The 17,291-nt window shown below is 45.3% G+C and overlaps 1 protein-coding gene across 1 annotated transcript in view; it reads left to right on the top strand.

Moving 5' to 3' along the window:
• The window catches only part of LOC123756369 (tripartite motif-containing protein 59-like), an 84,249-nt gene that overhangs the window by 10,475 nt on the left and 56,483 nt on the right, over positions 1-17,291 (top strand). Inside the window, exon 2 of the mRNA XM_069305407.1 lies at positions 12,614-12,668. Coding sequence (XP_069161508.1) covers positions 12,663-12,668 — 6 coding nt within the window. The 5' untranslated portion in view covers positions 12,614-12,662. The remainder of the gene's footprint in view (positions 1-12,613; positions 12,669-17,291) is intronic.

Raw genomic sequence — 17,291 nt, 5'->3', positions numbered from 1 at the left:
ATTAATACAAAGGTGATACATAAGGATGACAAGCATTTATTTATTTATTTATATACAAGAAGGTACATTGGGGGTTAAGAGAGAACATAGAAATGAAGTTGATTTTACAATCCTGTAAAGCCATTAGCACGCATAGAGTTTCGGGGAAGTCCTTAAACTAACAAATAATTTTAAGTAGATAATTTACAGTAAAATAGACAAAAAATGTGTACAGGTACTTTACAGCCTTACTTTACAGGTACAGAGTATAGTCAGAGTAATGGCATAGATTATTACATTATGGAGTCAGTAGTTCTAGCAACAGTACAGTAGTTTATTTACATTAATTACAGAATGGAAATACAAGGTGTATTTTAGAACTGCTCCTCATGACATTTTCTTGGAACATATCAGAACATAGAGTAACATAGTATAATTTAAGGTTAATGGGGCCAACACTTACAAATAACCAAGATCATAAAGGACACGAGTAAACACTTTATCAAAGAAATGCATGAAATTAAATGACATTAAATGTAGACAGTAAATGTAGAAATTATATGAGTAGTGTGTCCTCGCTTGAACGAACTATATGGGGGCGTAGCTGATTCATTCCAGTGTGGAATTCATTCCATCAATCCGGCCCCAGCATTCCCCTTCCCCCCCAAAAAAAAATTAATAATACATATGCCAGTACACATTTGCCTTTTGAAAAATTTAAATAACAAAAATTTGAATTGCAATGAAATAAATTGATATTGCACGTTACAGTACTGTACTTACCCTACCAGTTGAGTTTTGTAGTGCAAACTTTGTTAGTCTTAATATCCTGAGAGTGCCACACACATGAATATAAATTGTTTAAAGAACAGTAACTTTTCTAACAAATGTACATTATACACTACAGTCTGTACATAAAGTACAGACCACTAAAATCATACTACTGCAGTACACTTATATCATATAAACTACACTTTGTACATTTAATGTCATTAGAACTGTGCTGTACAGCTCAATTGGTACTCCCAGGTAAGTTATGGCTAGTGCTGGGTGCTGGTCCAGTTGCCTGGGCATCCTTGGAAGGTGAGTCCTTGCTAGTGCTGGGTGCTGGTCCAGTTGCCTGGGCATCCTTGGAAGGTGAGTCCTTGCTAGTGCTGGGTGCTGGTCCAGTTGCCTGGACATCCTTGGATGTTCAGGCAACTGGACCAGCCCAGGTTCGGGGCGGGGTTTTTGGTGGTGTTGAGACTCGGGCAGTCTCGGGGAATTCCCCTTCCGGGGTAGTGACGGGGGCATTTGGGCCTGTTCCTCCAGCCGTGTTGTATGAGTCTGCCAGTGGAAGGTGAGTCGTTGCTAGTGCTGGGTGCTGGTCCAGTTGCCTGGGCATCCTTGGAAGGTGAGTCCTTGCTAGTGCTGGGTGCTGGTCCAGTTGCCTGGGCATCCTCGGAAGGTGAGTCCTTGCTAGTGCTGGGTGCTGGTCCTGTAGGCCTACTGTGAAACCATACCAAAAACTTTTGAATCTTAGTTTGTTTCTTTGTTGTGAGCTTCATTATAATATCTTTCATGTCCTTTAGGTGCAGGTAATAATCTGTCAGCTCTTCATTATCAGTTACAACAACCAAATCAAGCAGATCATTAACCTTTTGCAATGATGCAGCATATGGAATAGGTAACACATTATCATCTTCCTCTGTCACATCCTCATCATTATTACCAGTAACACACTGGATAATCTCATTATCAGTTAATTCAACATAACCTGGATCATCAGCATCATTATCTAACCACTCATTTACATCAGAAAGTTGCAAATCTTCCTCACCTGCATCTCTGAATGTCTCAAAAATCGCATTAGCAAAGCCCTCAAAATCATAGTCATATTCGTCTTTATTCTAACCAGGTACCGGACTCAGAATTTTATTCCATGCATTCTTTAATGTGGTGACCTTCAACTTGCTCCATTCTTTGGCCTAGTTGTAAATTGCGTATTTAATTGAATATTTCTTGAAGTTTTCTAGTGTTCTACTAACCTTCGTATCCTTATTAGGCATCTCGTCTTCCTCAGAAAGCAGAACTTCCATAATATCTGAATTCATAGCTCTTTTATAAAGCCTTTGAGAGCATAGATAACCCCTAATCCATGGGCTGTATTACAGATGTAGTGTTTGGTGGTGAAGCCATACATGTTATTTTGCCATCAGGCGACGTTAATTTAGCAATGGGGTGAGCTGGGGCATTATCAGTCAACAACATTGCCTTTATCTCAGCAGGATGAATTCTACACATATTGATCTGCTGCTTTTTTATTTCTTTACAAAATTGATTCTGGAACCAATCCTCAAAAATAATCTGTGTGAACCAGGAATTTTTTGTGTTGTAGTAGATGACAGGTAGTCTGTTCATGCAGTTTTTCAATGCTCTGAGGTTGACAGATTTCCCAACAATTGCGTACTGTACTTTGTTCGGTGACTGCCATCTGCGTTACACCACAATAATGCTGAAATTCTTTCCTTCTTTACCTTGTAACCAGGAATACCCTTCTCAAGCCTGAAGGCCAAAGTGTTTCTTTGAAGGCATTTCCAGTTAAAGCCTGTTACATCTGCATTGTACACTTAAAACCAGCTTAGATTATTAGATATCATGTGCTGAGAAAGTTTATGCTTATATGCATTAGCACTTCCAACATCTGCACTTAATGCATCGCCACAAGTTTTCTTGTTAATGATGCCATGCCTCTTATTTAAATCGACATACCCATTCAGTGCTAGCCTTCAAATTGTCAATGTTTAACTTTACAGCAAGTCTTTCAGCTGCATTTCTAATAGAATCAACTGAAACAGCAGTTCCTTTCACACTGCTGTGTAAATCATTTACATACATATTAGTCCAAATCTGTATACTTAGCAGGTTTCAATGTTTTCCTGTTGCCTATTGCATGAGTTTGAGCAAAGAATTTCTTAATATTATCCTTGTGCTTTTTTATAACACAAACTGTAGCTATACCGATGTTGAATTCTTGGGCGAGTCAAATGACAGAGTATCCACGCTCTGCTTTCTCTGTCAAGTCAACTGTCTGATCAATTGACAAATGTTTTCTCTTTTGTTTTATACCTTCAATACCATGAATGCTGCTCTGAGACATCTTGACAGATTAAATGAGTTCAAACAGTAAAATTTGTTCAAATTTATCACGAAAATCCTTCGCGTGCGAGCCCGACATTTTTACCCCAGGAAGAGGAGAAGCACATGGTGCCAGCCATCTCATCCAGGCCCAACGTGTTGACATGACCTGTGGTTATTTTATAGGCTACTCAAAATTTTATGTACATATTGACTGTTACAATTTGTTTTATTTAAAATATTATTATTGCTATAATTAGAGAAATATTGTTAGTTTTGAACTTGTATGCATTTTATACACTACAGTTCTGTATTAACCCTTAACCCTTAAACTGTGCAACACATCATATGACGTGCTGAGTAGCTTACCGAAAAAGTGCGCATCACTTCATATGACGTGTTGGAGTACTGCGCAAGATTTAAACGGCCCGCAGATACACGGGGTTCACCACACCTTCATCAGGGCTCTTGTAAACAGACCCCATTTTAAAAAAAAATTGTGGGCCAAACTCCCGGGTGCCTCAGTATTGAGTGAGCTACCAAGCCTGACGCATGCAGCATGAGCTCACAGCACTGCTGTTCAGCTTGTGACCACAGCATCGCCTAAAAATGCCATAATATACTTGTTCATGCTATTATGTAGCGATATTATTACAGAAGCCCCCTGACTGTGATAAAACTGACCAGGATTCTGATAATAGCAGGATTGTGGTGATATTTAGTGCTGTGCGCCATGGAGGGAGGAGTAGTGCTGTGGGAGGGAGGGTGGTGGCGATGTCTTTTGACTGTGTGTGGCCACCTTTTATTGACTGCACTCACCATACCAGCTTAGTGGTTCGCTATGGTGAACACAAATGTAGATACTTATATATAACGTGTGTATAGAGGGTATAAACAGCAAGAGGAGTAGGTTGGGAGCCGCCATTTTGGTGAGGGTGGTGGCGTCGTCTGCACGACGCCACCGTGCAGACAACGGTGTTGTTTACTGGTTACCACGATGGTCTTTGGGCACCATACCAGTTTACTTGTACAAGTATAGTGAATAAAACAGGTAGATATTTATATATAATGTGTGTATATTGCGTAATAACACCACAAACAGTATTGTTGGAGGAGAAATATTAGTGCGTCTGGCCTTGAGGGCGGCAGCCATCAGCTGACTGTGTGAGGTCCTACGTCTTTGTGCCTTTACTCACCATGCAAGCTTAGATGTACAGTTATGGTGAACAAAACATGTAAATACTTACATATAACGTCTGTATATAAAAGCAAAAAGAGTATGGTGGGTGGAGAATTGTGGCAAGTCAGGTGAGGTGAGGGAGGGAGGGAGGGAGTGGCAGCCAGTGGCGGGCTGCCACTGCCTGCCACTGCCACTACCACTCAGCATACCAACTTAGTGGTTCATTATGGTGAACACGAATGTAGATATTTATATATAGCGTTTGTATATAGTGAATAAAAGCAAAAACAGTATTGTGGGAGGAGAATGTGGGTGAGTCAGGTGACTTGAGGGAGGGCGTGAGTGGCTGGCTGGTACACCGCAGTCACTCCTCGTTACTTTTTGACTCATAATAGCAACTTAGTGGTTCGTTATGGTGAACACGAATGTAGATACTTATATATATAGCGTCTGTATATAGTGAATAAAAGCAAAAATAGTATTGTGGGAGAATGTGGGTGAGTCAGGTGACTTGAGGGAGGGCGTGAGTGGCTGACTGGTACACGGTTACTTTTTTGACTCATAATAGCAACTTAGTGGTTCGTCATGGTGAACAAAACATGCAGATACTTATATATAACCTGTGTATATAGTGTAATAAACGACAAAGTATTTGTTCACTGATTGATGAACATAATTGAATCAACAATATGCACACCATATTTTTTAGTACAGCGATGATTCACTCATTTTATTATATAAATATATCAAACTACACACTATTGAATAATAATACAGCAAAAAACTACAAAAAATCAATCAGAGACATTGAAATAATTAGGTAATTATCTCTTTGTGGAAACTCCGGCCTGACAGCTGGCGATCAACAGACCGCCTGGGACGCACGCTGAATCAGCGCCTGTTTTCTGGGGGGAGCCCCGTCGTCTCCCCGGAGCTTTACCGGCTGATATGCTAATGTCAGACTTTGGCATCAGTCATGTGTATGGAGTTCTAGGGCCTACCGGGGACCACGAGCCAGAACCTGGCCCCCTCAGAGAGGCAAGGGGAGCAATGGCCTATAGAAACCCCCGTGTGGTTGGAAGCATTCTATGTCTGCCATCGACCGGGTCAAGCATCCAGAAAGGTAAGCATTCCAAAACAAACCCCTATTCTGGTGAAAATTGCTACCTAAGCCGAACTAGTGGATAGAACTCTTCAACAGAAAACAAGGAAACTAGTATGACGTCATACGTCACCGCGCCGCTGTCTGCGCAGCTCCCCCCTCCCCGGGAGGGGGAAGGGGGAGCCCCAGACCTCCCACGCCGGCTATCCACCCATCAGTTCTTCGGCTGATGCTATAGGCAATGGTTATGTGCTCCGGCTCCAGTGGTTGTTTCAGCACTGTACCTAGAGTGTGGTGTCTGTTTTCTAGGTGGTGCGTGAGCCGGGAGTGATTCTCCAGTACTCGGGCTGCATGCGCCTAGGGATCCTTTCCCTAGGTGCCCTGTAAGTACTGCCCTTGGGGCTTGGGGCCACCTTCCACAAGTTCCTTGGGTCCTGCCCCTGCTTGGCCGTTTACTGCTTGGTTTTTGGCCGCTCTTTGTGTGCTCGGGTGTTCTGTCTCCCTTGTTCGCCTTAGAGTAAGGGGCAGTGTTTGCACTGGTGGGGCACGGGGTACTGTGCAGCTTGTCTTTACCAATCATAGCGGCCGGCTCTGTTCCGCTTGGGTACGCTGTCCTCTTGCGGGGTTTTCTTTTTCTTTTTGTTTATCTACCTGGTGGGGGGGTCTGCCTTCGTTCTTGCCCCTTGTGTCCCTTGTGTTCTGAGTATTTTCTGGTGGTACCCCTGCTAGGTCCCCGTGAGTGTACATGCCCCGGGGGTTCAGCTCTTAGAAAGTTGTTTGGTAGCTTTGGGTGCCGGTTAGCAGTACCCTGCCTGGGATTACCTGAGCGCGAGTCCTCTTAAAGTAAAAGCTCGGGACCCTGGGAAACCCCTGGGGGCGCGCGGGTCCGATGGATGTGACCCCAGAGCCCCCCCCTCGCTTCCAGCGAGTTTGAGGGTTGCTCTCACCTTTTGTCTCTGGGTGACTCTCTGTTTTGCCTCCGTCTGCTGCCTGTGGGGTCGGTGACACCTTCGACCCGGAGTCCTGCGAGTTTGGTTGCTCGTTGTGGCTCGGTTACCCGGTTGTGCTAACAAAGCGGGTGCGGGCAGCAGGGGCGTTGCGCTTGAGCCTTGGTGGTGGCAACGTTCTCGTGGTTTCCTCCCCAGGAGCCCCGGGGCTGCCCCGTTGTAGTTCGTTTCGGGACTTGGGGGTGTTGGTTGCTTCGGTTCCATCCACGCCCCCTTGTCTTTCCCCTGGTTCACCCTTCCTGCCTGCATCCGGTTTCTTACCGTCTGTAGGTTCGGGGCGGGGTTTTTGGTGGTGTTGAGACTCGGGCAGTCTCGGGGAATTCCCCTTCCGGGGTAGTGACGGGGGCATTTGGGCCTGTTCCTCCAGCCGTGTTGTATGAGTCTGCCAGTGGGCTCCCTTCCTTAGTGTTTTCACGGCTGCCCCGGTTTTCTGGTACGGCCGGGGCTTTGGGGGAACGGCTCGGCCCCGGGGGCCTTGTAGGTTCTTGTAGGTTCTTGTAGGTTCCCGGGGCTGGGGAGGGGCTGACTTGGGGGGCCTTGGCCCCGTTAGACCCCGTGGGGGTTTTTATCCCCCTCTAGGCGGGGCTTGTGGTTACGCGGAGTGGGGTCTTTCCTCCCCACTCGCCGTACGTGCTGTTGGACGTCGGCCCCTCCCCGCGCTTGGTTCCTTGGCCTTTGAGTCGGTTGGTTCCGTCCTGTGGGTGGATGTTTCCTCCCCCCCCTTTTTGGGACGGTGTTTTTGTCATGTTTCCCCATTCGATAGGGTTCCGCGTGACTTCTGATCTCGGGTGCGCCTGCGCCTTCGTGTGCCTTCGGGACTAGTGTTGGCTTCTGTGTTCTCGAGGGTACGGGAAGGTTTTTCGCTACTTCCTGCATTATTGGAACGTCTGTCGGCTCCTCGTACTTGTCGCCCTGTTGGGCTACTTGTCGCCCTGTTGGGCTACTTGTCGCCCTGTTGGGCTGCTTGTCGCCCTGTTGGGCTGCTTGTCGCCCTGTTGGGCTACTTGTCGCCCTGTTGGGCTACTTGTCGCCCGGTTGGGCTTCTTGTCGCCCGGTTGGGCTACTTGTCGCCCGGTTGGGCTACTTGTCGCCCGGTTGGGCTACTTGTCGCCCGGTTGGGCTACTTGTCTCCCTGTTGGGCTACTTGTCGCCCTGTTGGGCTACTTGTCGCCCTGTTGGGCTACTTGTCACCCTGTTGGGCTACTTGTCGCCCTGTTGGGCTACTTGTCGCCCTGTTGGGCTACTTGTCGCCCTGTTGGGCTACTTGTCGCCCTGTTGGGCTACTTGTCGCCCTGTTGGGCTACTTGTCGTTCTGTTGGGCTACTTGTCGCCCGGTTGGGCTTCTTGTCGCCCGGTTGGGCTACTTGTCGCCCGGTTGGGCTACTTGTCGCCCGGTTGGGCTACTTGTCGCCCGGTTGGGCTACTTGTCTCCCGGTTGGGTTCCTTTTTTGGGCTCTTTGCTTCTTTGGCCGGTTTTATTGTTCCTGCTTCCTCTTTTGGCTCCTTTTCTCATGCAGTAGTCCTGGCTGGCGCCTTTCCGCAGGGAGGGTGTGCGGTTCGGCCAGCGTGTTATGCGCATGCGCCGTGGAGTTTGTTTTGGTCTGGGCGGTGTTTCAGTGCTGGGGTTTTGCGCCCTTTTTTGCTACAGTGCTTCGCCTCTCGTTCTTCTCCCTGGCTGCGGTATGTGCCCCTTCGCGCCGGGGGTGTCCTGGTTCCCAGTTGTGGGGAGGACACCGCGGTTTTCCCTGTGTCATGGGTGTGGACCGCCTCCTTCGCCTCTCCCTGTTCTCCTGCGGGTCCGGCAGGGTGCGGCTCTGGCGTCTTCACCTGGCGGTGCTCCCAAGTTCTTCTGGGCACGGTTGAGTCGTGTCAAGTTCGTGCCACCATTCGCCAGGTGAGTTTCTGCGGTCTGGCGTCTTTTGGCCGGGCGCTGGATGCGGCGGTGTTTATATACCTGTCTTTATTTCGGTATATTTTTGTACGACTGAGACCGTTCGCACACCAGTGACTGTCCCTTTATCACCCCTTCCTGTCCCCCTCATGTGCATGTCCAACCCATGCTGGAGTCATTCAGGGGACCCTCCTTTTTTAATGTTGTGAGGTGTGGGGGGTTGTAGGGTTGGTTCTGTACTCACCTGGTAAGGCTCCTGGCTGTGCTTACAGGATTTGAGCTCTGGCTCTTGGGTCCCGCCTATCTGGTAGAACTTGCGGGATAGTACCAGTGGAGTGCAGTGGTGCTGTTGGCACTTTTGAGGAACACTGTATTACCATCAGTGGTCTGTGCTTGTTACACGACCTACTTGCGAGCATAAGCCTTCTTGCTGGTTTGTCCGTGGACTTCCAGGGCGCACTGGCCTGTTTTCGTATGGCAGTTCCGGCCCGTCCTGGTTGTGGGGGTATGTGGGCCGGTGGACTGCTCCTAGCAGCTGCCTGGTGGGCCATCCTCTGGCCGGTCTGGCCTGACCTTGGGCCGGGCTTCAGGTGTAAAAGAGCTCCCAGTACCTCATCCAGCAGGTATCGAGCGGGGTTTCTCCGCCGTCGGTCGCCTGGTGCAGGTTTCTGGGCCTGCAGGGTTTTGTCGTGTCTCCATTGGCCCTGTCTAGGGTCTGCCTGCTCCGTTCTCTGCCTTTGCAGAGGGGAGTTGCTATTTACATGTTGCTTGTTGCAGTGGTGCCTGTTGCTGCTGCTGCACGTGTGCATTGGTACCGTGTTTCACGGTGGCATGTCCTTCTTCCTGTGTCCGGTTGTGGAGTGGCACTTTGCTGCCGTTTTGTGCCTGGGGTTTGCGTGGGGTTTTTGTCCCTGCCTGATTGTCCACCCCTGGTTGTTCTCCTGGGTTTTTTTGTGCTTCTGCTCTTTCTTCCTGCCTCCTCTGCAGCAGGGATGTTCTGCGTGTGTTCTTAGGCGTTGGTCAGCCTGTGTCCTGTGATGTGCTTCTTTGTCTCGGTCTATTGCAGTTGTTCGTGCCCCTTGGTTCGGGTACTGTTCTGGCGGCGACCCTTCCGCCTTCTTTGGTTTTCCTAGCTTGCCCTGCCGTTTTTTTTTTTTTTTTGGGGGGGGGTCTTGCGATGTCTCGCGTCGGACCCGTTGTTTCTGAACTCCTGGCGGGCTTGCATGCTTTGGGGAGTTTTTCTGTTCGGCAGACGTTCCATCTCCTCGTGCCGCCTGGGTTTCGGTGGTCGCGCCCGAGATCTTCTCGCGGCTCCGCCTTTTCCTGGGCTCGGGTAGGGGGGTAGGTGGCTTTGTGGTAGGTGTCCCACCTGCGTGCTTCTCTTGGCGGCAGTATGGGGTATTTTGGCGGTCCTTCCTTTTCCTGTCCCTTCTTAGGTGGTTACTCTTGTTCGCTTGGTTTACTCTCGGCTTGGTTTTCTAGTGGGGGTTGGGGGCCGTCGTCTTGCCGCATACTGTCGCCTCTTTTCGTGCGGCACAGGCGGAGCCTGCGCCGCACGAAAACCAGCATTGAATGTAATGAAACGCCATTTTCTGGGTGAGACCCGGAGGCTCCCCGGCAACCCTCCCTCCCTCCGGTCGGCGTTTTTCGTGTGTTTTGACATCCAGCCTCAGAACTGATGGGTGGATAGCCGGCATGGGAGGTCTGGGGCTCCCCCTTCCCCCTCCCGGGAAGGGGGGAGCTGCGCAGACAGCGGCGCGGTGACGTATGACGTCATACTAGTTTCCTTGTTTTCTGTTGAAGAGTTCTATCCACTAGTTCGGCTTAGGTAGCAATTTTCACCAGAATAGGGGTTTGTTTTGGAATGCTTACCTTTCTGGATGCTTGACCCGGTCGATGGCAGACATAGAATGCTTCCAACCACACGGGGGTTTCTATAGGCCATTGCTCCCCTTGCCTCTCTGAGGGGGCCAGGTTCTGGCTCGTGGTCCCCGGTAGGCCCTAGAACTCCATACACATGACTGATGCCAAAGTCTGACATTAGCATATCAGCCGGTAAAGCTCCGGGGAGCCTCTGGGTCTCACCCAGAAAATGGCGTTTCATTACATTCAACGCTGGTTTTTTTCCAGACTTCCCCGCCCTATAGCGGGCAATATATGCCACTTACGATTTTTTTATTATTTTTTCCCATGATCAGTAAACACAAATTAACAGGTTAGGAAGAAAAAAGATTTTTTTTTTTTTTTTGTATGCGCCTGTGGGTGTCAAATGTTATATAGCCATGCGCCATTTAAGGGTTAAGCTGTGTATGGCATACATATACGACAGGACCTGATGGCAAAGTTCAATTTCTCAAATTTGCTCTAATGCTTTCCAATTTTTTGTGCATACTAGCAAATCCTGCAACTTTGTCTAAATGATCACAAACGTAACTTGAAAAATAAGAAAACAAAAAAATTATAAAATTGAATATTGAAAACTTCAGATTTTGAAATCAGCTGCAAAAATATAAACTAACACCAATTGTTCATTTGGTGTTGTTATGCTCTCAGATTAGTATATGATCTTCATTTTCATAGATTTAGAATATATGTTTTCAATTTAGTTTACTGTAAAAAAAATTGTCATTGTGGCATCTGAATTATGGGCCAAATTTAGAAAAAAAAAAATTGATAACTCCAAACGTTTAGGGTTTGTGAAAAATCCATTCTAATAGGATTGTAGAACAGATAGCTATGCACATTATTTGTAAAAATGGTGAGAATCGGTGAGAAACTGGATTTTTTGAAGCTGACTCAAAGTTGAAACTCTAGTTTTAGAGATAATTGAAGTTGAAGTTATCAACAATGAATAAGGTAGTTCTAATTCATTAATTTACTTATATGTTTTAATAAAAGTTGTTTGGTATTCGTACTCGAGTATGTGAAAGTTGTAGGTCAATATGTGTTGTAATGATGTCAAGAAAAAATAACCCCCCAAAAAACAAAATATGGGGGTAATTATAATGATTTATGGGATAAAAATGTATACTTTATAGAAGTGATAAAGCTCTAATCTGGTCCCTAATCATCAAAACAGCACAAAGAGACAATGGAAATAGAATTTGAAATCGGTGAAAAACTCAGTAAGGAAAAATGCAAAGTCCCAAGTTCTGCCAGTTGTGACTGATTCATTTGATAACCAATTTCATTCTATCTTGACATAGTTAGGGATGGGTATGCACTCTCCAGGATGTAGAGGTTACAACAAAATCAGATAATAAACAAAGGAGATAAAAAAAAAAATACCCCCCCCCCCTGTCCCTGAAAAACATTTTTTTGGACATTGGTGAAAGTAACAGATATTAACATTAGGCAATGCATTTTTATGATATTTAACAAAATAGAGCATGATAACATACTCGTTATTATTGGTATTATTATGTATTACTCAGCAATGCTATGCAGACACCAGCTGCATATCTAAGTTGTGGACACTTCTTGCTACTATTCTTCTTTGTACATTGAACAGGTGCTCACATCTCTTTATTACTGCATTATCCCTCAGTTCCAGTTAATAGATGTTCTCCTTATCAACAAAATGTTCTTTAAAAAAAAAAATGGTCTTAAATATATTTTGAAAATATTGGAATGAAACTTTCATGATGCTTAAGCCAATAAGTTGGAGATTTGTTTAACATTTAATATTAATTTTCACATAATTCAAATATTTTTTGCCCTGCCCCAGCTTTTACAGCCCAGGCTGTAGCAGCTTTAGGGTTAATGCACGTGGTTTGTATTACGTAGGCTGTTAGTGAGGGAGGGGGAGGCAGCCGAGAACCCGCCCATACCCCCTTCCCCTTTCCTGCCCACCCTCCTTACTCCTGCCCACCCTCCTTATTCCTGCCCATCCTAATTACTCCTGCCCACCCTCCTTATTCCTGCCCATCCTCCTTACTCCTGCCCACCCTCCTTACTCCTGCCCACCCTCCTTATTCCTGCCCATCCTCCTTACTCCTGCCCATCCTTCTTACTCCTGCCCACCCTCCTTATTCCTGCCCATCCTCCTTACTCCTGCCCATCCTTCTTACTCCTGCCCACCCTCCTTATTCCTGCCCATCCTAATTACTCCTGCCCACCCTCCTTATTCCTGTCCATCCTCCTTACTCCTGCCCATCCTTCTTACTCCTGGCCACCCTCCTTACTCCTGCCCGCCCTCCTTACTTTTGCTCAAAGCACAATACCTAAAAAAAATTTTTTAATTTTTCTAAACATTTACTATGTTTTGGTGGGAAAAATTTAGTCATAGAAACTTTAAATTTGTTTTATTTTGCCTTAATGGGTAATACTGCTTCCAGTCTCTGCTCGGCTACCCAGGACGATAGCAAACACAACTTCTGCCCATTAATGATGGTAAGGACAATTTTATTCTTACTGTACTACCAGTGTGTGTGTTTATCATGTTGATGTCAATAACCAGTGATTGTCAGTGTATTAATCAAGATATTTTCATTAACTAGTGTATTAATGTGGGTGTTGTCATTTACCAGTGATGGTGAGTGTAATAATTATAGTCATTACCCAGTGATGGTGAGTGTATTAATCATATTGTCATTACCCAGTGATGTTGAGTGTATTAACCCTTGTGTTGCTAAGGGCTGTTTGCCCCTTGTCACCCACAGGCGCATAACAAAAAAGAAAAAAAAAAATCTTCCTAAACTGTTAATTTGTGTTCCCTGACACAAGAGAGAGAAAAAAAATTAATCGTACATACAAATGACATAAATGAGCCGACAATATGAGCGATGACGTCACACCCTGCATGCTTGCTCATGCAAGGTGCATCCCAGAGGCATTGCGCGCAGTCTTCAAGCAGTCAGAATTGCCACAAATTTATTTTTGCTGCATTATTTACAGTGTCTAGGTGTATTTTATCACAAATATTCTTCACTAATTGTGTTGCATATAATGTTACTTCATGTTCAATGGTAATAAATGTTGCATATATTGAGTATACACATGCACACAAAAATATTTTCCCATTATGCAAATATAATATGTATTCACATTGTTCATTATTATATTTACACACACATGCACACACTATTTACAGGTTTTTGCACTATTATTGCACATTTAGAATTCTTGGAGAGAGTGGTAGTTGTTGAAGCAGTTGACAGCACACAATGGGACTGCACACGCTTCACACCATGTTTGCACAAGTTTACGTTTCTGATCTCGTTTATTGTTCTACAAACTAAGCAATCACATTGGCCTATTGCACGCTTTCCAGCTGGTGGCAAACGTTTTAGTCTGTGTGCTTGAAAGCACTCCGTGTGAGTGAGCCTGGGTGTAGCAGCATGCTGCAACACTGGGTTCATGATGGGTCTTTGTATGCCAGAAATATCTTTGCCAAACTTTGCCAAACTGTGTCCAAGTGTACAGCAAACAAACGGAAACATGGTTTATGTCCAGTTTTCACCAGATACATATTATAGCTGTTCAGGATGCTTATGTCAACAAGATCGAAAAACACTTTTTTCGTCCACTTCAATGTTTTCCGCACTCACTCGATAGTGCCCACCATCATGTCAGATTTATCAACCAAATGCATGTTGACATTATAGGCAAGAACACAATCTGGCTTATTGGTTCTTGCGTTACTCGGTTCACCTTGCCAATGTTCACTATTGTACTATCATGAACGGTTGTCAGCAAGTTCACTTCTCTCGTGTCTTTCCACCTAACTGAATGTATTTGATCACTTTTTCTTAGCTGGCAGTCACCAACTTCAAGTTTATTGTCAAACACTGGCATTTCCCTTCTTCTTGGCTTTACTGTGCCAAACAATCCAGTTCTATTTTAAATCAAGAACCTAGATTGCAAGGGACTCGTATAGCAGTTATCCGTGTATAAAATGTGGCCCTTGTTCAGCCATGGTGTCATCAGTGACTTTACCACACTACCCGAGAAACCATGTTGGTCGTAACCGAGAATGTCTACATCGCTAGCAGAATACAGAATCGTGTGTAACACGTATCCTGTTTCACAGTCACAAAAAACAAAGAATTTCAATCCAAATCTGTGGTGTTTAGAGGGAATATACTGCTTGAATGAAACACGTCCTGTGAAAAGCACAAGGGAATCGTCAATCACCAGCTTCTGTGCTGGTACGTAGAAATCTCTGAACTTACCAATCGCTTCATTCATATAGTGCCTGACTCTCCAAAGTCTATCGTCCTCTGTCCAGTCCTCATTACTTGCAAAATGAAGACACCTGAGGAGTATCTGAAACCTGTCTCGGAACAAATATTTCCCGAAGAAAGGTGTTGGAATAGTCTGGTCTTTGCTCCAATAATCTGTGATAGCGTGTTTGACACAATGTTTCATCAACATACATATTGCCAAAAATACATACATTTCACCTACAGTAGTGTTTTTCCAACGCTGCAATCGTGAATATTCTGTTATCTCTTTTCCAATGAGATGAGTCACATGAAGGTTCATTTGGTATACAATATATTCCATGAGCAGCTCATCATAAAATGTTGTAAAGTAATCCATTTCACACATGTCCTCACCATTATCAGGGAAAAGGTCTGTAATCCCAACTTCTTTATTGTCAAAGGCAGGAATTAGAGGAATAAAATCGTCACCATCACTCCACACAAGTACACCTGCTGTCCTGCAAGACGCAACAGCGGCACGACAGCGAGGAAGCGTTGCACACCGTGGACCAGGAGTTGAAGCCCGTCTACGCAAAGTATGGGTGCTATGTGAACGTGAGGTGAAATCACGTGAACATGAGGGTCTTGGTTCCTCATGTTGTTCCATGCAGCGGCGCTTGGCTGGGCGAGACGCTGCTGACACGACATGTTCTCGCCCGGTATCACCACTGGTACTAGCAACAGTCACAGTAACATTATGCTCTGAATCCACTTCACTAAAACCAGAAAATGAGTCACCTTTCTCTGACTCGTCGCCCAAAATATCCTCATACTCTAAATAAGCACAAGAACTGTGTGGTCGTGGGTGAATTGGAGTAGACACTGGGAGAGGAGGCACGGGTGAGCGTGTAGGCCTCGCCATGGGAGGAGGCTGTATCTCATATTCACTGTCTGTGCTACTATCATCGGTCAATTGTCTGTAGTCCTTATCAATGTCAGGGTCATCAAAATCACTTTTCTCACCATCAGAAAATAATTAACTAGTTATTTGCTTTTGAGTAAGTGAGTGCGTGGTTCGTGCTCGGGAGGCGTTTGGCCGTGCGTTCGCCATGGTGACCGCTGGGTAATTGGAGCCTCCCACGTGTTGGTAACGTGAGCTGGATTTTTATACAAAATGGCAGCTGTTTACTATAGCCCCTGGGCAGCATATGGGGGCCCCCCTACCCCGCTGACCATTCAAATCTTGTGCGGTATTCCATTACATCATATGACGTGATGCACAATTTATAGCAAGTTACTCAACACATCATATGACGTGTTGTGCAGTTTAAGGGTTAATCATGGTGTTATTACCCAGTTATGTTGAGTGTATTAACCCTCTGAAATGCAAATACTGTAGTGCCTAATTTTACTCGATCAGGGGGTGCGCATAACACCTTAACCACTGCACTGCACCAAATGACAAATACCATTCGCCAATTATTGCGCCAACCGACAAAAGTATTTTTCATTTTTTTCGTACACAGTTGAAACGCGCTCGAGGTAGGTTGGGTACGAAATGGATTCTTAGGACCTCCAGTGAGAGACAGCCATCTTGGAAAAAATTCCAAAATCTCCTAGGGCGAAAGGGAGATGGAACTTTCACCGATGACAACAAAGAAATGAGCGAGCTACTGAGGAAGCAGTACGACTGTTTTCAGTGAGCCATTAAATGCACTAAAGATCGATAACCCAAATGGATATCATATCTCATGGATATGATACCAACATCAAATCATATATCAGACGTCACCCTATCCCCACTGGATTTTGAAGAAGCCATAAACAGCATGCCTATGCACTCTGCACCAGGCCCGGTTTCTTGGAACTCCATATTCATCAAGAACTGTAAAAAACCACTATCGTAGGCCCTCCACATTCTGTGGAGACAAAGCCTAGATACTGGCGTTATTCCTGATATACTAAAAACAGCAGAGATAGCACCACTTCATAAAGGAGGAAATAAGGCAGAGGCAAAAAAATTACAGACCGATAGCACTAACATCGCACATTATAAAAAATTTTGAGAGTGCTAAGAAGTAAGATCACAAAATACATGGAATCACAGCATCTCCATAACCCCGGACAACATGGTTTCAGAACAGGGCGCTCTTGCCTGTCACAGTTGCTGGACCACTATGATATGGCATTAGATGCTATGGAAGACAAACAAAACGCTGATGTAATTTACACAGATTTCGCAAAAGCTTTTGACAAATGTGACCATGGCGTTATTGCACATAAAATGCGTTCAAAAGGAATTACCGGAAAAATAGGCAGATGGATCTACAATTTCCTGACCAACAGAACCCAATGTGTAATAGTCAACAAAATAAAATCCAGCCCATCAACTGTGAAGAGCTCAGTCCCCCAGGGTACTGTGCTTGCTTCAGTACTTTTTCTCATCCTCATATTGGACATAGACAAGAACACAACCTATAGCACTGTATCATCCTTTGCAGATGACACTAGGATCTTCATGAGAGTAGGCAACATAGAGGACACAGCAAACCTCCAGTCAGATGTAGATCAGGTCTTTCTATGGGCTACAGAAAATAATATGGTGTTTAACGAAGATAAGTTCCAGCTCATGCACTATGGAAAAAATGAAAATATAAAAACGGAAACCACGTACAAAACTCAGGCAAATCGTAACATAGAACGAAAAGGCAATGTAAAGGATCTGGGTGTACTCTTGTCGGAAGACCTTACCTTTATAGAACACAATAAAGTAGCCGTCACAACTGCAAGAAAAATGACAGGTTGGATAACAAGAACTTTTCACACTAGAGATGCTATACCTATCATGGCACTTTTCAAAACGCTTGTG

This window comes from Procambarus clarkii, chromosome 55, assembly GCF_040958095.1.
Source record: "Procambarus clarkii isolate CNS0578487 chromosome 55, FALCON_Pclarkii_2.0, whole genome shotgun sequence".
NCBI lineage: Eukaryota > Metazoa > Arthropoda > Malacostraca > Decapoda > Cambaridae > Procambarus > Procambarus clarkii.
Note: the sequence above shows the minus strand (reverse complement) of the source record. Positions and strands in the feature narration are given on the sequence as shown.